Source organism: Rhea americana, unplaced genomic scaffold, assembly GCF_003343005.1.
Source record: "Rhea americana isolate MKP2758 unplaced genomic scaffold, rheAme1 scaffold_101, whole genome shotgun sequence".
Lineage (NCBI taxonomy): Eukaryota > Metazoa > Chordata > Aves > Rheiformes > Rheidae > Rhea > Rhea americana.
The window spans coordinates 803,326-816,780 of NW_028185051.1; the positions used below are offsets into that span (position 1 = coordinate 803,326).

Sequence of the window (13,455 nt, forward strand, 5' to 3'; positions counted from 1 at the left end):
AGGCATTTGATGAAAAAAAATGACTATGTACAATTAAATCACTGGAAGATCATTTACAATTGCACTATTTAGGAAGGAAAAAAGGAAAATGGTAAAAAAAAAATCAGGCCTGGTCAGAGATCGTTGCTGGAGTTCACAGAAACAGTGTATGGGGAATGTGGGAAAACAGAGCCTCTCCTGCATGCAGAGGATTTATCTCTAATAGCTCCAGAGTTTGTTTCTTCTGGGTAGAATTAGCCCTGTTACTTTTGCTTGGACTGTGACAGAAATCTGGACCTTTGGAAGTGACTTTCTACTTTGAATGGAAAGGGGCATCTGATTTTCCTTACCCTGTCAACTGCTGCTTTTTCCACTGATCCACTGAAAAATTGACAGCCAGTAAGCTTCAAAGCAGAAAGGATCTGCTTCGCGTCATTATCTTTCAATCCAAAGGCAATGCCAAATATGACATCTGGCAACCGGGTTGGATGCTAGGCTATTCCACATCACATCCATGGAGGCATCTGCCAAAATGCTGTAGGCCAGAGACATTTTTCACTGTGGAAAATACTTTCTTTTGGAGAGATCAGAGATTGTAAGATTATCGTGCCAAGCCATCAAAGCTCTGTAAAAGCACGTATCAGATAAAACTGCCTGGAAATCAGATGCTGCTGCCTCAGAATCTGGTTTTGAAGCTTCTTTCACTTCTTTCCAGCTGGCTTAGTCATAAGAAAAGAAAATTTCTTCAGAGAAGGCAACTGTCTTCTCAGTAGGGGTCCCTGTGTGCACTTGAATGGCTACGTTACAACTGTAGATACTGTGGCATCCATGCTGCTCAGTAAGGAAGTCCTGCTGTTGGCCAGTCCGTGTTGTCTGTGTGAAGTTTAGTCTCACAGTTTRTGTCGTAGCTCAGGAAATGCTGAAGAATACTAAGGAAATTTGTAAAAAAGTTCCCCTCTACCTTCCTGCCCTGCAAACCAGCACCCAGGTTTGGCCTTGGACTACTGGAAGCAATGTATGACATCTTCATGGAAAAATGGAACCCACTAATGGCAAAGAGGTCTTGAAGATCATTCTGTCGTACTATGGTTTTTGGAATGAGAATAATGGAGAAATTAGGATTCAGACCAKGACTCAGCACACATATTGGGCTGAACTAAAAGATGTGTTTGGGCATGGATAGTGTTCAGTTCTGTTGCACTTTTGCGTAATTTAACGCAGTGGAGTGCCAGCGTGCCGCTGTGACACAGCTGGAGTGTGACCGGGGCAGGACAGAGGCTCTACCTGTTGGTCTTTAGCAAAGCTCAGAGTGACAAAGAGCAATTGCTCCTCTTCCCAGAGGGCCCTGCCCTACAAACAGTTGGGGAACATACTGAAATGTCATGGGCTATGTATAAACAGCCAAGTGCTGGTGTATTGTCTTAGAACGTGTAAAAGCTGCCAGGAGTACACTGTTTTGTGATGAATGTAGATCACAAAGCCTGAGAAAAACTATGCAAGACAGAGCATATATGTGCAGAGATTCAGCTATGTTCTAAAAATGGACATTTTTAATAGACAGGATGCAARCTCTGCTGACAAGGACTGCATATCTTTTAGATGAAGATCAGTGCAAAGCATCATTCTTTCTTTGCTTTAAGCTGGTTTAAGATGCCTGTTCTTCATTTTTATTGAAATAAGTGGGGCAATATGAAAACAAGGAGCAGCTCTACCTATTAATTTTGTGGTAGAGCAAGGCATATTTGAGAAAAAAGTATCTGCTGCAAGCAGCCTTCCCATACTATGCACCACTGTACTTAGAYTGCGCTCTGTTAAGGTGAGGAGGGAATGCCCCTCACTGCAGCACCGAGCTGTACGGACTGCTCTAGTCTGCTCTGACTCCACAAACATACTGACAGCTTTAATGGAAGCCTACAAACAACTGTCCAGTGACGCTTACTTTCTTCCTCAAGGAAAGAGATCAAAGCCATGTTTGAGAAATGGAAAAGGATAGAACAAAATGGATAATATCCTATAAATCAAGTATGAAAATTACTTCTTGCTACTCAGAGGACAGCCATCAACCTAACAGAATATGAGAGCACAAAAATGAAGATAACAAGACCGGCCCTTTGATTGCTGTGATGCTTTAGCTTCTTTCTTACAAGTGTTAGCTCTAAAAATGAAAAAAAATCTCCAGTTCACAGATTAGACCAGAGCCAGCAGGTAAACCACACTTCACCCCGCAGTAAGAGAATGAACCCATCACTCCTTTGGTTGTATTGAGTTTAGGAAAACACCAAAACAAGTGTACCAGATCAGTTAAATTGTGTTAGTTATACTTCAGTAACTCCCAGCATGGATACTTACTTTACGGTAAGAATGCCAACTCTAGAGCTACACTGCCATAACATAATTATAGTATTAAAAATTATACTAAATTAAAAGTTAAGCATGTTGCTGAACCCATTTTGATCTGTGATCTAAAAGAGGTCTGTTCTTTCAACAGTTATCGATAATTCAGTTCACTTAGGATTACCTGTACTTCTTAGTACAAAATATATACACAGAAACGATAGCTTGAAAGGTGGTTGTTTCTCAGAGCATGGTGGGTTGATCCAGGAGAAATTGGATCCAGATTCCAGCTTAAATTCTGATGTTAATTACGTGGTGCAACTCCCTCTGAAATTAATGAAGCTGTGCATATAAAAAAAGGTACAATTAAGCTGTTTCTGCTTCCTCTGTTATACATGAAGGCTTTGCCAGTCTACTGTAGCATAGGGAATATTATTTAATTATTAGTGGGTGCAGCTATGTCAGCAAGCAGTACAGGGAAACTCCAAAACTCTTAAGATGTTGAATAAAATTTTTAGAAAAACAGAAAAAACCCACTTTCAAAAGGCACTTAGATGTTCAGGACTTTCAGTGAGCATGACACAAAATGGTTTGAATTTGGGAAATTTGGTAAGTAAGTAAGTGCCTCATTTAACCTTTAATGTAAAACTTCAAAATATGCCAAGTACTTTTCAGCTCCAGTAGTATAACTGTCACACTGTGCATACAAGATACTCAGTGCAAAAAAAAAAACAAAACAAAAAAAAAAACCCATAATTTTAGCCATATGAGATAAAACAGTGGCTTCTTCTCTTATCATTTGTAACTAGGACCATACAAAAAGGAAAAGCTATGTGAGCCAAATAGAAAGTAATTAAAAAAATTGTTAAATGAATTTAGCCACCATACAGAGACTTTAGAGAAAAGTAGCCAATTACTAAACATTTTAGAAGAAAGCCTGAATAGAAAACCTTGGTACAAACTCTCTACAAAATTTAAGAATCTGGTTCTGAATTTCAATACATACCCTGTTTAGTACTCCTATATTTGAACTTGAACATTTTCACCATGTATATGTTGTAATTATACATACAGTTTTATTCTATATTACTATTACATCAAAAGCAGAGGTGCAGAATTATTCAAGTTTTCCTGCTGTTTTTCAATGGATGTTTTTAATATCTGATGCTAGTTTTTCAAAGAAACAAAACAAAAATCTTCAATATGGCACAACTCAGTATTTAATACTATACACACTCTTCACTTTCTTTACAAGGTCAAGAATCCAGTATACAGAGGGATGAATGCTGTTTGACTGTAAACATTACATCTAGCAAATGTTACTTTTCCTTTGATAAATCATTTGTGGAGTTATAAAGAGAGCTTGCTAAAGTTCAGGGCTTTGACAGCAAGCCACATTTCAAAATATTTAAATCTTCAATTAATTTCCTGATTTGACCATATTAATAATGACAGTGATTTGCAGTTACACAGTCCAACAAACAAGTGGGCATCTCACATAGTAATAAGGAAAACATTTTCATAATTGCTCAGCACTAACTAGCCTTCTGTATGTTTTTTGACTTTTCAGTACTGCCTTAAAGGGACTTATCCAAAGCCACTGAGGCAAATGGGAATGTCTCTGATGACTTCAGTGGAACTTGGATCTGGCCCAAACCAAATGGGTATTAAAATTCAGTCATAAAAAGTGTCAGTCTCTAACTATTATATGATTGCCAGTCTTCAGCAATTAACATGTTTTCTCTTTCCTGCAAGTGCCCATATCAAACAGACGATACAGCCAAGATGCTCTATCTGACAACTTTACAAGCTACACAGCAGCCATGCCAGGCAGCAGGTACAAAGAAGAGATCTATGATTCCAGCATCATGAAATCCAGCAAAATAGAAAACAGGATTCAGCCATCTCATCATCTCATTAAAGAAGAAAACAAGTTAGCTTTTAACAGAGACCTACAAGAGAAAATGGGCATTAAYGAAAGTTCTTTTTCAAACTCAATAGCTAATTCCTTGCTGCCAAAATCGGAATGTTTCCAGTCTAAAGCTATAGGACAATTAAGTCATCTCCTGCCAGTGCCCTCAGTAATTGAGCAAACAAGAAGGATTTGCATGAAAGAACCCAAATACGGGCATATTGGTCATCATGCCTCAAATCTAGACGAACTGGACAACGAGGAGAGAATGACTGTAAAGCTTGATCACGACTCTGAAAGCGAACGTGTGATGGATGTAAGAGCCTCGGGACAAGTTCCGTTTGTGCTTCTAAACTATCACCGTGTTCTAGCCAAACATGGTACGTTTCAAACTTCATCATGTACAGCTGCAGGACACGTAGGAGAAAATTATGGCTACAGTTCTGAGGAAGTAAATACATTTATTTACAAAAACCAAAGTCCCTCATCAGCTTCTTCTCCAGAAAACCACAAGGAATCTGCACTACCCCATTATATTGGAACTTCTGTAATAATAGCCAATGGAAGGTGACAATAATAAGAATATATTTACTTTTAATTAAGAAGCCAAACTGCAATGATTTCCAAAAAGCATGAGAAAACATGGTTACATTTATTGAGCATAGCTGAAGGTCAATGAGGGACAGACTTGTGTGCCCCTGGCAGCCACGTGTAACAGTACCTCGAAGGTCAGGAAAAAACTGCATCTAGCTTCAGTGCTTTGTTGTCACAGATTAAGCTCTGGTGCTTGTGAGAAGACATGTAGCAAATCTTATTTTTGTTATTTTATAGTGTGCAACAAAATGAAATGATAGGTGTTATATGCAGAGATTTATATGGAGAACTTCTTTTCTCTTAAGCCCTACTTCCCAAAATACATTCAAGATTTTTTTTTTATCATTACCATACACTATACACTCTAGTTTAGATATTTTTTGACAAACTGTGTGAAAACTTTACATCAACTCTCCATCCATGTGTTAAATGTCCTGACAAATGAACTTTGTTTAGAGTGGTGATTTTAGTATCCATGATACAGCTGTACTAACTAAACAAAACTCAGTTTGGAAAATGCTTATTTATTAATTATCCAAAAGTTGTTTTAACTCTAAATTTGATTTATTTAACATAGATGTCAGTGTTCAGAGATTGCTGCCATCACCATTCATCTTGACTAGAAATGATACCATGGCAGATTAATAAAATACATGTTAAGGGGTTACAGGTCTTGACATGGCAAATTGGTGAAAATTACGTAACAGGAACTGAAGACCATTCCCCATAAAAACGATGGAATAAGAAAAACTAAAAAGTGTGTGTCAATGACTATTGTAGGAGAAGACTGTGCAGTTTTTCAAACCAGCTAGTCAAAAATACATCTTAATAGTAACACCAGAAATGTTTTATTTACAGTCTAAGGTATAAAGAACATTTACGCTTTATTTTAAACTTACTGAAGTTGGAAGAGTTCTTTAACACATTGAACTTCCTTAAGCATAAATCTCATTGTCAACACAAAGGTAAGATTAATATTTGACTGATTCATGCACAAGTAAAGCCAGTGGACAATTTGAGTACGAAAAATCATTGCACAACCACAAAAACAGATTGCATAGATAGAAGGAAACAAGAGAACAGATCGGAGGAAAGCAGAGTTTGAGTAAATCAACTGAACACTGCACACATCTCAGTTTGCACCAATAAACTGTAGCAGGCTAAACATACACAGCATGCATTTAATTTTTTCCCAGCATATTAGGAATAGCTATTTTTCCCCCTCCCCTCCCTGCCTTTTTTTTTAACTTCTTTGTAAAGTTTACAAATCAAGAAATGAGATGTACGGACCAACGTGTGTTTTAYTGACAACAGTCAATCCACTTTGTCTTTCAGCCTCTTCCCCAAATACTCTTTGTGTGCTCCTGATAAAATGACGAATGACTCCCTACACCATATGTGTAACCATCAACGATTACAGCATCCGAGTCAGAGCATATTTTACAGGAAGGATATTGTAGATCTGACTCCGCTGTATTCAGCTCTATTTCTTAGCCCACTTCAAAGCTAGTTTACATTTTACAAACTTTCTCTATCAGACTCTCTGTAGGAGTCTCTCTCTAAATAAAATGCTTATACCTGGTTTGTGCAATATGGAACAATAACTTTCTCATGGATTGCACCTTGACAGATAAAAGTACTTTAATGGATGTAATGAAATATACACACATTTTTTTAATTACACATTTTCTGTCTCTATATGCAGCAATAAAATGCAGTTACCTCCTTGCATGTATGAATATTTATTGTTATGGGTAAACAAATGCTTTTAAAATAGATGTTTGAAAATAATTTTCAGTATTTTTATTGCTTCCAAAGGCTAACAGAGAAGACTATTATAAAGTAAAATTCATACTATACACTTGGAAGTTCACAGTTGTCTGACTTCTTTTTCATTTACTAAAAAAGCAAAAAAAGTATCTTTCAGGATAAATATCAACAAAAATACCTACTCACCCATTACCAAAATACTGAATTTTTAACAAAAAAAGCTAAGCCATATCAACATATTCAGTATAATTGTACTCTGTGGTTCTTCTAAAACTGGATAAGGTAGCAGTCCTGATGAAATGCTGTAAGTGAATTTTATTATCATTCTGACTTTAAAAATTGAAACGATGAGATGCAAAGCTTCTTCACAGCGGCTTTAATAGCCTTCCCCACCAGTGTTACTAGTGAAGGGACCTGACTTCTTGAAAGATACAATTATGCTAAGACTTGTATGTTAATTTTGTTAAATTAAAAACATGCCCTATAAAGGACTAACTGACATTGTTTGCATCATTAAAAAGAAACCTGATGCATGACTATTTCATACTACACTTTAYACCTCATTAGTGGTATTGCTGCACACAAAGTCAGTCTGCTGTATTTTTTGGTTCTTGTAAGTACGTCTCATTATAAAAACATGTTTTCGGGAACATACAAATTAGGTCTCAGTTAAAAAATGCCATTGATATTTTCAGGTAAATACCACAAAATATTTTCCAGTGTCTACCTTGTTATTCACACTTTCAGGCTTTATTCAGCGAGCACGAGTAAAGGAGGTGTTCCATCATTCTCCCACAGATGTTTTACAGTGTACGATATTCAGATACATGAATTTTCCCTGCTAGCAAATAACGACTCAATTATGCATTCACATTTGATAATACAGAGTAGGTTTCAGAAAAGATCTGTGATTAAAAAAACGTGTGAAACATTTTTCCTGCCATTCCAAAATAGAAACACCAATTGCATATTCACATCTGGAATGCGAGTAAATTAGATTGAGAGAAAAACATAGACTTTTAGTCAGTTAGACTGCAGATGTTCCTAGTATACACCTAATGCAGCGTGTGCTACAGCCTTTGACAGTGGCAATGTTTTTAATAATTGGAAAAAATTATGTTACATAAGTAGAGTGTGAATTGGAATGCGTTGTGAAAAGTAACCTCATTTCTCTCTAGCATACTTACTTGATGGACGCACTTACTGTCTGGACACATGAAGTAGGTATCTTTATCATGTGACTTGATAGGATTTTAAGTCTTAGGGGAGTTTAGGCACAGTAAGCAAGCGAGAGAGAGAGAGGGAGAGAAAGAATATTTTTCTAAGTAGTAAAGTTGGAAACATTAATCCTGTATTGATGTCTCAGAGCTTTTATTGTATTAACAGAAACACTGCAATGTTCCTAGGGTGATAAGGTAACTGACTTCTCCCCAGATCACAATAGCCTGTAGTTTCAAAGAAGTTATAGAAGTAATTTAATGAAATTAAGCACAGTGGATGATAGGTTTAAATTCTGAGAACATATYACTGACGTAAAATGGAACTGCTATTTTTATGAATGGGATACCTGTCAGAATATAGTATTTCCCTAAAAATCACAAAACATGACATGAAGTATTTTTTCAACCTTTCAGTTATACTTCAAAAAACACAGAGAAAACTTACTCCATTTTTTCCCTGAACATTAGATTTTGCTTTTTTTTATATGATGCAGGTATGAGCTATCTGGCAAATGTAGGTGAAAAAGCACGCAAAACAAACAACCTATTAATGCTCAGAATTATGTATGTATTCCCTAAAAATGTAAAGCATTTTTGCTTATTTATTATGTAAAACAAAACTGTTAAAATATTAATAAAATCCTGTAGCCAAAGGAATAATGAGTTTGATTTCTTTTTAAACACAAAGCTTCAGTAAGAATAACATGTATTTTTTAACTTTATTTAATTTGTAATAATATATGACAGTTCATGTGCTACAAAATACAAGAATTTAATTTATTCTATTTTAGTCACATATTACATTTTAAATGAATAGTCTTGGAGGACTGATAATAAGCCAGAGTCGCTAATGAAACATGCTAATGCAAAATGTCCAAATGCAACATCAGTTTACAGTTCTTCACTGCAGTTCTTTTTTGTATATTGTTTATTGCACGGCCACAGCCTGCTGAATGCCACCGTTTATGTTCTCTGCTCTCACCTCAGTCTACATTTAATTTCTTTGGTGTCTGARCAGTGCTATGCATCACTACAGTAACATCTGCATGCAAACGTTTCTTTCAACCAGCTCCCCCCAGGAATCAACTCTTCGTAGCACAAATTGTTTTCATGCCAGATCTCAAGCTGCATTTCAAAATTTTTTTTACAGAGCTATCACATATTCCAAAGCAGTTGTAGAGAGGACTTTTTCCAAGACTTCTGAAGTCTTGCAGCTGAATTAGAGCAAAGAAATAAAAGTTGCATTAAATGCTTTAATACTATTTCTATATAATAGCCCTTGAAATCTATTATATTTCCTAAGTATATATTCAAAAATGCTCTGAAGTCTTATAAAACATTTTAATAGTCATGAGACGTGCTTCAACTCTTAAATTTAAGTATATTATAATAATTTTTTTCAAACCTTTGGAAACTACATTGGTTTCGTCTGAACACAACCTGATTAATTTTTCTGAACATAGACACAAGCCAATGCACTCTACACGCTCTGCAGGAGTTTTCCTATCAATAAAACAACCTATAAGTATTTTCACAATGTGTAAAAACTGAAGTCACAGAAATACGGGCACCACGGTAGATGATTTCTGAAAGCACTTCATCAAGAAAATGGTTTAAGATATGACAGGCTCACAATGAAAGAGGTGTTCTACTAATCTAGACATTTTAATAGAATTAAAAATTTTCAGTGCATTACTTCTGGATCTGGAGTTGTCTGATTCTCCATACCTATGTTAAGAGACTGTTCTGCACCATATTTGTCTGTCTGTATCTGAAGAATAACAATAAAAATGATTTTCACAGTAAAATGTTGTGGCTTTCTTGGTGTGCCAAGCAAGATTACTGGCCGTCTTCCCCATATACCTTAAGCGTGGTATAAGAAGGTTCATTGGCTTTCTTGACATTAACCGCTGCTAGGCACAATGACCTTATTCAGCTGTTCTGGATAAAACAGGAATTTTCTTTGTGCAGTTCTTTGGTATATCTGAAGCAAAAGTCAGGTTCTAACAAATGTTTCATCTAACTCAAGGTTGTTTCCTCTCCTCAAGACAACAGACAGTTTTATACACATAAGGACAGGCCACTAAGAAGTGTAAAACCAAAGTGGTGTAGACCATCTAGCTGTGTTGCAGCATGTCTACACTTAAAATTTCCACATATCCAGTTCTCATTTACAGAAAGGAAATAAAATGCTAAGCTTTTTTCAAAAGTAGACTTTTTTCAGAATAATCTTACAGTTTAAAATAAGAACAAAATATGCTTTTCATTAAGAAGGCTATGAAGAAATTCAAAACGGATAGATAGCAGCCATGAAAGACTGCAGCATTTTACTACTAAAAAAATAAATCTGCCTGCTGTTCAGAGTCTGTGACAGCTTAGCTAAGTGAAATTTTGCAGGTACTCCGTTTTGCCCTTACACAACAGCATGTTTTATCATTTCTTCCCCATCATCCTTCTACTGTACCTGTCCCTAGTGCAGGGAGAGCATGTTTTAAGGCAGCAATACAAATCAAAACCTGATGCATGACCTGGTCATTGAAAGACATCTGCAGAGGCACTTACCAGTCTCTCTGGAAGCTGAGTAAAAGCAAAGGCGTTTCCTGCAGGCATATTCTATGGTACCGAAATAGAGAGGGAGTTTCAGCTGCACATTTCGGATTGAGAGACAGAGCTAAAGCCTCTTAAAACTCTGTGGTGGGAAAAAAACGTACCAGAACTATGCTTTCCACAGCTGACCAGCGGCAGCATTCATTGCTCATAAGCTCTCTGAAGGTAAAAGTAGAAAAGAAGTGAAACAACAAAGATATCCATACACTTTTGCACATTTTCCGTGTTTGTCTTCATTTCTTTTCTACTTTTTCTCTCTTCTACTTTTTCCAATATAAAAAAACAGAGCCTTTTCTGTATTCCAACTTTATTAACAGAAACTCAAGTTTCATTTGATTGTAACATGCGTCAGTATTTGACTCTGAAATAAAGGTTGCTGCCAAAGGTTAACAGCCCAAAGCAGTTTTGAAATTAAAATACAGTTTCCTTTTCATCAGTATCTGGTGGGGAAAAACAAAAATGGGTGTTCATGCATATTATGTTAACTAAGCCAATTAACAGCTGTTTACACTCCACCATAAACTTTTATGAAATGTTGCTGCTCAGTCTTGTACGCTGCAGACCTCCCGGGACAACGACACCGCAGGGGACAGACAACCAGGCACACACAGAAATATACTGTCATATGGAGCATAAAATCCTAACTATAATAGGAAGAACTCAATTTCTTTCTAGCACTTGCTGCCAAAATGCCTAAACCCCAATATGTATGGATAGCTCTAAATTGCCRTTACAGATTAGCTGCCTCGCTTCAAGACTTCTTGACTTTGTAACAGGAACGCTCCACTAACGCGTCCAGGTTGTTCAGGAGGCGAAAGTTAACCTAACAACCACTTCTGGCTAGCGGACACAAGCGTCTTGCGGAGAYCGGTTTGGCTGATCCACCTCCCGTAGGGCCGAGGCAATGGTACCGAGGGAAACGAAGCCRGCCCCGTCACACCTACAACAGACTTTCGTTTGTGGAGAGCTGCGTGAAGTCAGCGCCCCGGCGGCGACGAGCGCATTGCTGCGAATTCGTGTTCCCCCGGAGAAAGACCCAGCGACCAGCCTGTCGCGCGGCGGCTCACGCTGGACGCTCCCCGTGCAGGGCCGGGCCAGCCTGGTGCCCCGGCCCCGGCCGTGTGGCAGCCCGAGAACATCTCTTCCCCGGCAAGGGGCTAGGTGTTACAGCTCTTGCCTTTCAGGGCCAGCAGCACGACCTGCTGCCCTGCTTTGGGACGYGCTGTGAAAACAGCAACAACGGAAGAGAACTTCGATACAGGCAAATGCACGTCCTGTCTTTCTCCCTGCAGAAGCGTTTTACAGCAGAGAGCTTGAGAGCAGCGCGTTTTCTCCTTCCAACCTCTTACCTTCGCTACCAGTACAAGAGAATTACTATTGACTTCTCAGCCATTAGACTTCCCTCCCCTGACTGGGAAAACGCCTACAAAAACCTGGGTAAGGGCACTGTAGCCAAGTGACACATCAGTTACAGCCTCCAGCGGGCAATCCTTACAGGCGCTAAACCTCTTGGGACTGTGATTCAAAGGAGGCGGGAGATGATTTATTCAGATCCAACTGACTAAGAATAGCACGGTACAAATAAATCTGTATAAATAACCACAGTTCTTAGGTGCTGACTGAAAACTCCCCAAAGACACAYGGCAACCATGACAGAGGTGCAGACCCAAGATCGAAGCATGGGATGGTAAACTGTTATACAGGCCCTCACGGAGAAAAAACGAATTCGCAAGGCTTCAATGGGCTTTTTTTTCTTAGACTTGAATCTGAATATAGAGCATGTTAAGCCTAGTAATCCAGCAATAGATGATGAGCTCTTTCTAGCCCACCACGGACAATGCATAAAACAGAATTTACTTAGAAGAAAAGCAGAAAAGAATTTAAAGATTGTACTGCATTGTGCTAAAGCACATTGAAAGCTCACAGACATGTTCTGAAAATGAAATATTTAGCTACTTCAGTTTCTTAAATACAGTGTGTAAATGAACAGTAAGTTCTGTTCATTGCAAAGTACTCCTTTGCAGTCAGATTCCTATTAAAGAACAGATGCTTACAAAGAATAGCAAGGTAATTTTTTTTTAATTACTTTGGCAGAATAAAGATCTTCAGCAAYGAGGTAATTACTTTTTCTTAAAGCACTGATATTATCCATGTCAAAGAACAGAGATATCAGAAATCAGAAAAAAAAAGCTACCAAGCCATAAGCTACCCTTGCCACCCTTAAGCATGTTTAGCTGCACAATGCCAAATACTAGGGAACCGCCTTTTGCACTGTCAGCTCGGAGGACTACGATTGCTTTGGGACTATCAGGTTTTTCATCATGTCAAAAGAGTTGCCATCCGGGTGCACAGACTCTATGCCTTTGCCTTCCTCGTGAACTTGAAGGAACCCACAATCATCTATCCCGACTATCCACGCAACCGGGCCCTCCTCGCTGCGGAGACGGACTTGCTTGCCACTGCAAATAAAGAGAACCGGGTAGTTATGAGTTAACTGGATGAGACTTCACAAACAACTAAAAACAGGATAGAGGACTACTGTCTAGCAGAATACTTTTATTTCTCATTTCACTGGTTCTTTTGGTTTTTCAGGAGCATGTTTTATTCCTTGCTTTCATTTCTTTCTGCAGAATTAGTTATTATTGAGTTATTTCCAACCTTCTTAAAAGAAAGTTAGAGAAGAACAGAAAGTTACACTTACCTGTGTATCCAGTATTTGTAGTAACGGTGAAGAACTCCATTGGGCCCTTTCTCCTGAAAAATATCTATTAGCTTCTCCAGTACAGTTACAGTTCTTGCAATAAGACAGTCTGTAGTTAAAGGCTTCAGTTGTGTCCCCTCTTCCTTATTGTATTTTTTGATGAGATCGTTGATGCATATGGTGGGGTTGCTGTTACTCACATTAAATCCAAAGCCTAAGGAAGACAAATCAAAAGAATGGGACATAAAACGTTCATTTTTCTGTAAATGTGAATATTTTATTACCATTAAAAAGTTAGTAATTTTTCTCAACTAGTTGATGCAATGATCACTAAGGAT

The 13,455-nt window shown here is 37.8% G+C and overlaps 2 protein-coding genes across 3 annotated transcripts in view; one reads left to right on the forward strand and one right to left on the reverse strand.

Moving 5' to 3' along the window:
* SIM2 (SIM bHLH transcription factor 2) overlaps positions 1 to 5,025 on the forward strand; it is a 52,897-nt gene extending 47,872 nt beyond the window's left edge. The window contains exon 11 of the mRNA XM_085304736.1: positions 4,069 to 5,025. Coding sequence (XP_085160862.1) covers positions 4,069 to 4,796 — 728 coding nt within the window. The 3' untranslated portion in view covers positions 4,797 to 5,025. The remainder of the gene's footprint in view (positions 1 to 4,068) is intronic.
* Positions 5,026 to 6,688: 1,663 nt separating this feature from the next.
* Positions 6,689 to 13,455, reverse strand: part of HLCS (holocarboxylase synthetase) — a 132,437-nt gene continuing 125,670 nt past the window's right edge. For both annotated transcript variants that reach the window (XM_085304724.1, XM_085304714.1), the window contains 2 exons: positions 13,118 to 13,331; positions 6,689 to 12,875 (listed from right to left, as the gene is read on the reverse strand). In XM_085304724.1, the coding sequence (XP_085160850.1) occupies positions 12,704 to 12,875; positions 13,118 to 13,331 (386 nt within the window). In that variant the 3' untranslated portion in view covers positions 6,689 to 12,703. The remainder of the gene's footprint in view (positions 12,876 to 13,117; positions 13,332 to 13,455) is intronic.